We start from the raw sequence: 12,054 nt of genomic DNA on the forward strand, positions 1-12,054 counted from the left end.
TTCACAGCAATCACTGTTAGCTTGGCAGACAATAGCGCTGAAGGTTGCCAGAAAGTAGGTCCATGATTACTAACGACATGAGAGCCAGAGATGTGTGTTATTGAAGCAAATCACATCAGCGAAACCGTGTTAGCTGGCCAGCTTCCTCTGACTTGCTGTTCTCATCCCATATTAAGAGAAAGAAAGAAGGCAAGCAAGCAGGTTCATATTAGCGCACGATGATGTAATCGTTCTGCTTTTCAGCTCTGCTTCTTCAGTCCAAGCTCTCACAGTGGCTGGGAACGCCTTTTATTCCCTAGTCGTTGATCAGGTTTCCTTAGTTAAGTTACTAAAGGCCCTTGTTGGAAAACACAACAAATTGCAAGATGATTGTGAAAAGCAAGTATCAGAAATGTCTTGAGAGGTACGACATTTCACTGCAATTGTTTTAAGGCTTTTATTGAGAGCACCTCAGACCTTTTAGGGGTGTTTATACAAATGGTGGCATTGCTTTCCTGTTTAGTAACAGCATTTCTCTCTCTCCCCTCTCTTTATTTGACTCAGCCATTCCTTCTCTTACACAGACACACATAAACACAGACAGGCAGCATCTTCTTCTTGTCATCATGGTCTAAAAGCAGCCTTGAGTCTTTCTTAACAAGATCAACTCCGGTGTAAAAGGGACAAACATTGTGAAAGAAAAAACACAGAACAGAAAGCCTTTAGCTGGTTCAAACTGTAGCCAACACCGTCCCTCGAATCCTTGTGAGAGTGTTGGCTTACTTAATAGATGGTGTCTACATAGAAGTATTTTCACTCGGCCTCTGTGTGGAAAGAAAGAGTGACGATCTCAGCCTCCCTCCCTTCCACTTGATACCCTCTCGGTATCAATCAGGAAGAGGGATGAAGCTGTCTTAGCTGTCCCTACGTTCCTTTATTCTACTTCTTTCCAGAGACAGGAAGGGGTGATACTGAGGCTCTTAACAGCCTGAGGAGTTTTCAATAGGTCACTTTTAGACTATCAAAACTGAGTCTTTTCAACATGCAGCATCAATCCCTAATGATAAAATGTACTGCCTTCACTCAAAAGTATTATATATTTGATTCATTTGGCATTCTTTTTCAAGACGCTCGGGTTTCTAAGAAAGAAGACGGTTGAGGGTGTAGATAAAAAGATAACGTGCTTCAGTCAGCCTTAAGAGGTTAAGTGCAGGGTTGGTAGATCAAGGAATGACGACATGTATGGAGGTGATGTGAGCTAATGATCGATGGCGTGTTTTCTCTGTGGGGGCCTGGGGCCTGTTGTCTTTGGATGTGAGTGTGTGAGTGTGTGTATATATTTTTCCTTTGTCTGATGGTTCTGTTAATGCGAGCAGTCAAGCTAAGACACGTGCCTCTGTGTCCTTGCTCTTGGCCTTCAATTGACTAATGGTGATGGTGTCTGAACACCTCACAATTCTCACACACGTGCACACACACAGATGGCATTAGTCAGACTATGTTCTTCTTTAGCGTCTAGACGAACACACACACACACACACACACACACACACACTCCCACACAATGCCAGGCATGTGAAAGTACCTCCAAACTTAAGTTCTGGCTCTGAGCCAGAGCCTGTCTTAATAATGGTTGCCAGCATTGTCCCACCGAGGGACGTCCGCTGGCAGGCAGGTTGGCAGCCGCACATGTGGCTGGCCATCTCTTGTTTATTTATCTGAACACCACCCAGGGCAGCATGCCTGCATCCCTCCTGCCTGCCCCTGTCTAGCTCACAAAGCCACCGGCTTCTCTCGGAAACATCCATTAACTCTTCCATAGCAGTGTCTCTAAATGAAACAGGGCCGTGGGCTGGGACGTTTGAAATGTCCCAACTCTTCTTTGACATTTCAAAGCAGCTCTTACTCAGCAGTTACCCCAAATTAGGGTCCCTCAGCTTTACGTAGAAATCACAAAAGCGCTAAGTTGGCACGTTTGTACACTTCGTCTGGCGCTCAGGGGTCTCAGACTACTGGCTCAGGAAACTCCCCTACCATACAGACGCATTTTGTTTTCACACTTGAACTTGTTGCCTTTTTTTTTTTCCAGAGTATTTATGTAATCGTCCACTAAGGATCCAAAAACTCAGGACAGAAAAATGACTGTTTCACATTGATCAAACTGTCCATAGCATGGCAAAACTCTTTCTTTCTCTCCTCTAAACCTAAAACAAAAAACACTGGACCAACAGTAATATTAAAGTATTTACAATCATTATGACTATTATAGATGTTTTAAAGACAAATGAGGAGTTATGGGCATTCTGTGCAGTCAACATGTGGAAGTGTTGTTGGTCAAGATACCTAAATTGCTCCTGTAGGCATATTCATGGTGTTGAAGGTAAGTGAGAAATAAGTGCAAGGACTAATATGGATTTGGAAGAATGTCTAGCAATCAGTCTTGAAGTGGTTTTATTCTGCTAAACATGCAGAACATTACGATACAAGGGAGTAGAAAGTGAGAGAGGAGCACAATATATATTTCCCATAAGTATTTCTCCCGCTGTCGGAGCAAACATCCTTGCACACGACCCCCAGGTAATTTAAATTGGAAAACCTCTGCCGAAGCCATTCATTTCCCACAAACAGCTCATATCCACTTTATATCCACCTGTCATTGGAGGCCGGCTCAGGCTATGCCCTGGAGTCCTCTTTGGCTCCCAGTTTCCACGGTCAAGTTGGCACATCACTCTGTAACGCGCACTCGGTATGTCTGATGTATGCTTTGGCAAGCTAGCAGTACTGCAGACATGGCTGGTAAGAGCGCTGTAAGGAGATAAATTATACACTCGGCGAGCCAGCTATGAGCGCAGGAGACGCACAGCAGCCCTTACATTCATTTTGTCACTGGAAATGTCGCCGTTGTACTTTATGATTATGAGTTTGGTTAGGCTGCGAGTGTAGAATAAAGACGAGGCGTATTAAATCACTATCTAAACAACATTCACTCCAAATGTTATCGTCACTACTAACTCATTTAAGTCTGATTTAATACCACGTACATAATATTTCACTCTTATTTGTCCATCTTAATTATAAACGAAAATAAATGAGAGACCACAGAATGCTTTTGGAAATCATTTTTGGCGTCTTGGCAACCAGTCATGTCACACATAGAGCAGATATGATTTATAAACATAGTTATTTTCTGCTTTAAACATCGTTCCCTTTCATTATTTGGATGTGTTTTTATTTGATGCGCCTGACAGAGAGTGTTAAATATTTGAGTATGGCTCCCATTTCACTTTCATTGCCGTTGATACGTTCTAAGTGCCAGATGTGGCGGAGTTCCTACTCTCTCTGCTTTTTAAAGTGCTCAAGGCTTTCACAAATGTTTGGGGTTGAGTTTTTAAGAGTACAAACACTTTTTATGATATAGATCGCTATGGTATAAGCCCTCAGAATCAAATATTACTAGATCTGTGAAGGAAGAGCGCACTTCAGGGCCATCATGTTCGTCTTTATTATCTTCCGTTATGATGGGGTTGGTTGTTGAACTACAACAAAATAGTGAGGGTGAGCCAAACAGTTTTATGAGTATGAGGTAATGTAGTACTATGCTGTGATTTTTATATAACTGAGCTTAACTTGGCACTCTTTGGAAAGTAATAATATTTGATTTATAGTAACTAGATATTTGAAATGAGACATAGCATCTCAACAAATGATGTTTCCCTTGTTGTTGTTGTTCTTCTTCTAAATTGATGCATTTGGTCATTTGTTTTATATGGTTTTGGATGTTCATAGGTGGTCTTTATACAATGCAGTGACTGAGCTCTATAAATCAAATTGTAATTATAGCCGTGGAAAGCAACAACAACCCTTAGTTGGTCGATGATGTAATGAATGATTGTCTTCATTGTTTTGTAATGATGTAATGTTAGTCCTCTAGAAGTTATTTATGTTGAGCAAGACTTCCTTGACAGAAGCTGATGATAAATTCTACTATTTACCGTTGAAGATGTGTGCTCTGGTGTCTTTGCTCAGGACAGGCGTGCACTTTTCACACAGACACATTTCACCCCTCTTCCGCACTGTGGTGTCAAGACGCTAGATTCCACACGTATTTTATCAGTCGTTTGAGAGATGAAAGCTTAAATGAGCTCTGGCCACAACGTTAAAGATTACATAAGTTGGAATTTGGCAAGGCAAGGTAAGAAAAGGGTTTCCTCATTTGGCTCTTGTTGAGGCTTAAGAGCTCTGGGTTCTTTACGTAACCCTCATGTCTCTGATTAGCACCTCCTGAGTGACATCATCCGGAGCTGCTTTCACACTCAGCCAGCCAGGACTCAATCTCATGAAGGTCAATGTGACTCCTAACAATATATGTATGAACCAGACCATTAGTTTAACTGTAACTACCAACACGTATAAGATAGACCTAGTCAAAGTCCTACTTTTTATAATTAATGGGCTGATAGAAATAGTTTGCACTGTGTCTTTAAAGTTGGTTGTGCATAGGTTGACTCAGTGCCATTTAGAGTTGGCTTACTCAAATTAGTGCCTGTTTCTTTTGTAGGAAAGGCATATCTATAATGGTGTTGTCCATTATAAAATATGCTTCAAGATTACTTTGTGGCAAGAAATCCATTTGATCCAGTTTTCTTGAGTAAATGAGACAAGATGTCCTGTCTTGTATATCCAACATATCTTATAGGTAATCATTGCTGGCCTTATTATGCATCCAATACTCCTCCTGCTGGTGATACTCCATCCCTGCACTGCATCATGTCCTAAGAAACCCTAGAAAGAGCGAGGATAGACAAATAACAACTCCTCCTACCCCTCATTTGGAAAGCTTGTAAATCTATTTAGACACCCTTCGAGGACTTAATCTAATCTTTATTTCAACTTCATTTAGGCAGTGTGAAAAGATGTACCATTAACAAGTCCCTGGATCAGTGTCACAACAAGGCAACAAGTGATTTGAATCCAAAGTCAAAATGTTAAGACAAGGAGCTAAATGGGCTGGACAATGAGTTTGTAACCATGGTGGGTTTCTACTCTGCCTCTCTGCCATTCCACTGCAGCCTGCTTGTTAATTGTGTGCATGCAGCCTTGAGTCCCCATTGATTTAACAATAACACATGCTCAAATTGTGGCTTAAGAGAGGAAGCTGCAGGCCTCCAAAACCAATAACTACTACACCCACTTGCCCACCCGCACCACTTCTAGGATCAGTCAATATCTCATGTCTTGGGAAGTGTTATTGATTGTTTACACTAGTGCTGATTTTAGTTTCATAGCATGATATTGTTTTTTTATAGAAGCACACAGCATAAATATTAGAGTCTCTCTAGGGGTGGAGGTCACCAGGACTGTAATGGGACTGTTTGGAGGATATATGGTTGGTCTTATACCTCTGTGCAGGCTACATTGGTAAAACCTATAGAGTTAAGCAATATGGCCAACATTTTTTATCCCGGTTTCATATTCCAATTACTTCATACTCTAAAGGAAATAACAACAGGGTAAAGCCTATTTTTATTAAATTCCTGTATGTCCTTTTGTAATTTAATTAAGAACTTTATTGCAAAATGAACACAAGAAATGATTGATGAAATATAAATGCATCTGTAAATGAATGATCATGTTGAATTATTTCCCAGCCCTATTAGGCACGGTGCCAGTTTACACGAGTGAGCACACCCCCCTTAAAAATGACTAACCCTATCTGAGTGCTATTTGTCTGGAACTGAAAATACCCACGGTTTCCTGTAACCAGTCGATTGATCCTCTTTACATCCAGTCAGCGCCACTGACCATCCATTAAAACATGTCACCCCTATTGATCTTCCATTCAAAAGAAGCCGAGTGGCCCCATTTTCCTGCATTTGAGCCATTGACTTTCATTGATCTATGGTTATCTGATCTGCAAGCACATCGCCCTGTGTGCCTCTGAACGCACTCTCTCTCCCTCTACTGACTCCTCCATCTGGAGCGATTGTGCCATGGTGTTCATCGTGGGTAAGGTTAAGGGGGGCCTTGTAGTCTGAGACCTTCTCATAAATCTGGTGTCTTTAGTCAACAATTAAGACGTGTTAAACGAGGTTCTGTGCACATCTTTCTTAGCTGATTAAGGTGCTTCTTAGTTTAAAAAAAAAGAGGTGACATCCGAGAGTAAAGGAGCAAACGAATTGAATATTTCCAGCCTTTTTAAAAGAGCAAAATAACAGACTGTACTGTTTCTTTATCAGAGTCAAAATGGACAAAGACACAACACCAATCATTGTGCTTCAGTCCCATGTTTCCCGTCTCGGAGCACTTTAGACTTAACTTGATTACCATTTTATTAAATCTAGTTTGCATTTAGTTTAACATCTTTGTCACAACTATCCATTAACCATTTTCAAATCTACTCTATTAGTGTTTATGTTAGTTAAGCCGTTAGCATCTGGTATCAATCTGAATGCAAATTTTGCAGTACGGCAACTTTCTTGCCCTCTAACTTAACAATATCTGCAAAATCCAATGCTACCGTGCCAAACCGTGGTGGTGAATTATTGGAAAACACTTAAACATCTCGAGTGTAACAGTGGGAGAACTTGGTCCAACAGTGCTTTTTTACCACTGTCATAAATATTATATGAAGTTATATATTTTGTAGAATGGTGTTTATCCCTCCCATAAAGAATTTACGAATGAGCAAATCTTTTTCTGGTGGTCAATGGCACCTCAACACCTTATTAACCTTTCTTTTTTTTACTCTAGCAGTGATGTATAGAGCCACTTTATGGCCGTGTTAACTAATCCTGATGTGTTTTACTTCAACCCCTTTATTGATCAGCTAAGCACATCTTTCTCAGCTCAGTTTTCTTGTCATTGGAACTGCACCGCGTGTCATTGATTAGTGATATGTGTCTTTCGTCCATGCGTGTTTTGAGGCTTTAGTAAGTCAGATGCTAATTATTGACCGATTGGATGTGATGATTTGATGAAATTACTTTAAATTGGACCCCGAAGCCTCCATAAATGTAAAACTCTCCTATAAAATGTTTCTGCCTTGGCAGCATTTATGAAGATGGAGAAAACCAAAGCTAATTTTCAGGCTATTACCCCTAACCTCTGAATGACCTAGCTGTAAATGTTGGGCTCTCTTATCTTGCATACAGGCAACTGTCCTTAAACAACACTTTACTAACTATAAATATAAATGGCCTCCATGTTAAATCAGCAACACATCACCTGTAAAGTAATACCTAATGGCTCCTTGACTAGTGTGCTGGAATCGTCCTTGTGCTATTGGCAGGATTAGAAATGTGTTTCAGGCTTAGCATCGCTATAGTCGCCCTGTCAGCAGCTCCTCTGGTGGTATTGGTTCACTTCTGAGCCCGGAGGCTTTTTGTATTGATGAGTATTTCACAGTTCAATGAGCACAAAACGGTCAAGTCAGGTGATTGCGTTCTCAAACTCAAACGCATCAGTTGTGCCTGTAGATATTGCAAATAAAACTAGAAAGGTGAACTTGTTGCGAGGTTTGTAGAGGTCCTATATACCAAACAAAGAATATTTTTCGAGTTTGTACTAAATTAAGAATGTGATTTTGAAACATGTTGTCCTCTGATTTAATGCTGATATACAAGTCCTTAAATGTCCACTACTTGTTCAGCTCGACTATTTGCTGTAAAATAGTTGCTAATGGGTTCCAATGTCAAACTTCCTCTCAGTTAGATCCTTTTTGTAAATACCAGCAGGGAAATACACTTACCTTCTGAAGGACCAGGGGAACCTAGACAGCGCAGTGGTCATATATAGACCTGGTCTTGGTCTTGATTATAATCCATTCATCTCCCAATATGTTGAAGTCTTCCTCACCTCAGGGATTAGTTCTCCGTCCTCCCTTTATCCTCTGGTCAGTGGCACCTGTGTATCCTCACTTTATTCGTCTTTAGAGAGAGAAAGGGATGAGTACTCGGAGTAGGAGAGTGGGGTAATGATTGCTTTGGCCCATCAATAGTGGGAGTGGTCTCTCAGTGTATCGCTGGACAGATGACTGCAACAAATAAGGCTGAAGCTCTTGGAGAGAAGGATAAAGTGGAGAAGAGGCGTGGTTATTGAATGATGGAAAGAAAAGGACCTGTGAGTGAGAATTACAGAGCAAGAGTGGATTAATTACCCTCATCAATGCTTCACATTGTCCTTTCTCTTTATATGGTCCTTGGCTGTAATGGTCTCAAGGAAGAATTGTTGTCAAATAAAAAGGAGAGGGATGTGATTATAAAGATTGGATGGATCAATCGTGAGATTGGAAAATTAGAGGACAAGGCAGGAAACCAGGCGTCAGATATCAATGTCTTCTGGGAATGCTCTTGAGCAGTAACTCAATATGGCCGCTGATCAGAGACATGTTGAACTGTGTAATCACTGTTATGCTGAGCTGTCATCGTCTTAAAAAAGGTTATTCTTTGAATGTGTTGCTTCAGTACAACGGATTAAGAAACGATGCTATCAGCAAACTTGATAACCTCCTTTTTATATTCAGATTTAGTAGTTTATCTCATGGTCACTGACTCTGCTATCCTATACTAAAATGGGTGGTCTTTATGGTGTCAAATACACAGATGATGGTGTTGTGATTGTTTATGAATTGTCTCAAAATTCATGTTCAATCATGGCAATACATTTGGTTGTAACGTGATCCTGTCACTGATTGTGGATACTATAATTCATAAGGCTGTATCTAACACTTGAATTGAACTGGGCTTGGTGTGCTTTCATTTTTTCCAATACATATCGTCTGTGTCCCCAAAATTCCTGATAACTCTCATTTGCTGTTACAACTCAGTGGATGGTGTGAACTGATTCAATTCTAAATCATTTTAGGTATCGAACTGTTGCTCTCTGAGGGTTGAGATGTTGCTCTGGCCACACCCCTCCAGTGAGAGCTCAGCAGGTGTTTTCCATCAGAGGTTAATGATGCAACAACCTTTTCAAGTGCTACTGAGAAGTAGGCTTAAATACAACATTCTTCACATTTCAAACCAACAGCCGCACATAAGGAGATCTCTCAAACATATCCTCTGTTGTTTTCAACCTCTCACATATTTTGTAAGCAACCGACTTAAAGGGACACCAAACCACAGTTGCTCCGTGATGAATGGACTCTTTATATTGATTTGATCGTCTTTCCCGACCACTCAAAGTGCTTTCACCCATTCACACACATTCATACAGAGGCTACCATACCATGTGCAATTCTCTCATCAGGAGTTATAAACATTCACACACCATTGGCCATGCCATCGCAACCAATTTTGGGTTCAGTGTCTTGCTAAAGGACACTTTTACTTGTTAATGGCAGGCATATTGAATTGTACATACACTCTCCAATTGGTGGAATAGTACTCTACCTCCTGGGCTGCAGCTCAGCCACACCGTCAATTTAGGTCCTCTAAAAGTTCTTGTTTTTGCCACTGACCAGCCGAGATAGAGGCGATGTCGACAGGATTAACTACAAAGAAAGCATGAATTTAAAAAATGCATGTTCAGGAAGAGCACTCTAATGAAATGCACAGATTTATTGCTTAGTTTACCCCGGCATCTGTTTTTAAAGCATTTTGAACAAGCATGCCGATATGCCAGAGGGTCTGAGCATGACGTCATAGCATGAGGCGAGAGGTATGCACAGAGAAGTGGTAGCAACAGAGAAGCTAAATATAACCACATGCTTGGCATCGGGGCATTGTTGTTGTTATCTTGGGGAAAGTTTGTGTTTACCTGCTTTTTCCGTAGTCACCAGAATGTGCTGGCCTGCAGGCAGACACTGACACCTGATGAGACGTGATGTGCAAACGCCAAATCTCTGCTACACGGGCCAAACTCTGGAAACAGAATCTAAATCTTTATGAGCTTGTAACCATGGGGAGTATGTTTTAATAGCAATACCGGATTTTGTCTTAAGTCGAAATGTGCTCCGTGCTGACTCGTTTTAATAGTTTCCTAATCTTGCACTTCTCCCTGTCGCAAGTTGACCAATAAATCTAGATGTGTAATGAGGTCATTTCTTTTCTTTTTTTCCCCCCAGATGCATCTGATGCAGAGGAGGAGACACAACAACAGAAAGAGTCAACAGAAAAAGGCCCTAAAAACACAAAGGCAAAACCAGAGAAGAGGAAGAGTGTAACGGAGGGAACCGTTAAAGCCAAGAAGAAGAAAAATAATGAACAGGTATCATCGTGTTCTTCCAACCCATTATTTTAAATTGTTAAGACGTTATCCTGACAGATTGAATATGTATATACAGGGTGCGATTTGACAAAAAAACAGAGGGGGGGATGTTTTTTTTTATTTATTCATAGACAAGAACATTGGACTTTTAACTTTTTATTTATCTTTTGCATTTTATTTATCTTTTGCACCATGTATGTTGAGTTGTTGGAGGAGCACGCGACATAAGATTTTCATTGCCAACATATACGCTGTATCTGCTGTGCATATGACAAATAAAACCTTGAAACCTGAAAACTTGCATAACTAGGGAGAAAAAAACGCTAAAAGTAGACAGGCCCTTTTTTCGGGTCCGTGGATTAGTCCCCATCACAACATGGCAAAACTTTTAATAACCCATACATGGATTTCTATTCAACGTCACAAAAACATGCGTACGCACTAACAGGCAGAAAGCACCATAGAACAGCATCAATGCTCTCCATGAAAAGACCCTCCAATTAACTTAAATCAAACACTCAAAATAATTCACTAAATAGCACAACGTGCTGTCAACACTCAGGGACAGGTCTGGAAAACTAGACAAAGTAAACAGTCGGCTCTGGTGACAAATTTGTGGTGGCTTTTTCATTTTTCCTATCGGGGCATTGTCTGCAGCATTTCGGCCCTCTTCTATCCACAATTCTGCAAATGGGTCCTGTAAAGTAAGATGATATGCTGCTCTGAACGCGTTTCATGTTTGGTTCAGCGCTGTTTTTCCTGCGAAGTTCCCGCACAAAAATGTTACAATGTTTTTGTGTTCGATGACGTTCAGAAATATGCACCGTCTGCCAGAAGGCTGCTGAATAGCCTACTCTGATGTAAAGACACTGAAGATCGTTAGATTTCAAGAGTTTAAGTAGGCTAGCAGTTAAGTTGCATTCATCGCTATCAAGGGGGGGAAATCCTTGTCCCCACCGGAGATAAAAATAATTTAGCAGAGGTAGGGATAGGAAAACCAGAGGGGGGGAAATCCTCACCATCCCCCCCTACAAATCGCACCCTGTGTATATATATTAAATGTAGTATATTAATAGAAATCTTCCTGTTATGCGGTGTCATGCTGTGTTTTCAGAAAATTTGAAAAATTAAATAAACCAAATTATTAAATGAGAAAGTAAAAATGACATTAACTGCTAGTAAAAATAGTAATTAATTGAGGTATGCTTATTTTAAATATGTTTTTGCATTTATAGCTCGGTAAAATATATTACATAAAACACAACTTAATAATTACAATTTAATTTAATTAACTTTTGCTATTTTTTTCCACTGAGGATTAATTAGGAATTATTTTATAACTTATTTAAAATGCTTCCAAACATCTGGTTAATATGTATTGTATGTGTGTATTGTTCTCACAGAAAGTGTCTAATATTCCTCCAAAGAAGGAGACAGAGGATGATAAGTCAACAAAACCCAAAAGAAAGAGGAAGGTGAGTGTGGGGACCCCTGCTGCTGCAAGGAGGGACAACATTGGGCTTTATCTCTGAGCATTACTGTACATGACTTTATTTTGTTTACCAGAAGAAGACCATTACAGATGTCTTGGCCTCTTCGGAGCCAAAACCAGGCTGTCCGGCGGACCTGCAGGACATGGTGACGCAGTACTTCTCCGACAAGCGTTCTGTGATCGAGCAAGAGGAGCTCGCACTGCAGGGTGAGTCAGATCAAGCCCCCTTTAACTCTGGAGCTCAGTGAATAGCTGCAGAAACACTGACTCACTAAGGTCACTGTGTCCTGCTTCCTCCAGACTCCGGCTTCCTGTCCTGTAATGACCTGACGCACACACTCTCATCTTATCTGAAACAGGGTAAGTGGTGTGCCACA

General features: G+C 40.7%; 1 protein-coding gene across 2 annotated transcripts in view; it reads left to right on the forward strand.

Moving 5' to 3' along the window:
* Positions 1-12,054, forward strand: part of cmss1 (cms1 ribosomal small subunit homolog) — a 28,278-nt gene that overhangs the window by 14,823 nt on the left and 1,401 nt on the right. Inside the window, exons 2-5 of one of the 2 annotated variants that reach the window (XM_063887279.1) lie at positions 10,043-10,185; positions 11,589-11,660; positions 11,752-11,884; positions 11,978-12,037. In XM_063887279.1, coding sequence (XP_063743349.1) covers positions 10,043-10,185; positions 11,589-11,660; positions 11,752-11,884; positions 11,978-12,037 — 408 coding nt within the window. The remainder of the gene's footprint in view (positions 1-10,042; positions 10,186-11,588; positions 11,661-11,751; positions 11,885-11,977; positions 12,038-12,054) is intronic. The other variant, XM_063887281.1, reaches the window with a different exon arrangement.

The sequence above is a fragment of the Eleginops maclovinus genome, chromosome 7, assembly GCF_036324505.1.
Source record: "Eleginops maclovinus isolate JMC-PN-2008 ecotype Puerto Natales chromosome 7, JC_Emac_rtc_rv5, whole genome shotgun sequence".
NCBI classification, from domain to species: Eukaryota; Metazoa; Chordata; class Actinopteri; order Perciformes; family Eleginopidae; genus Eleginops; species Eleginops maclovinus.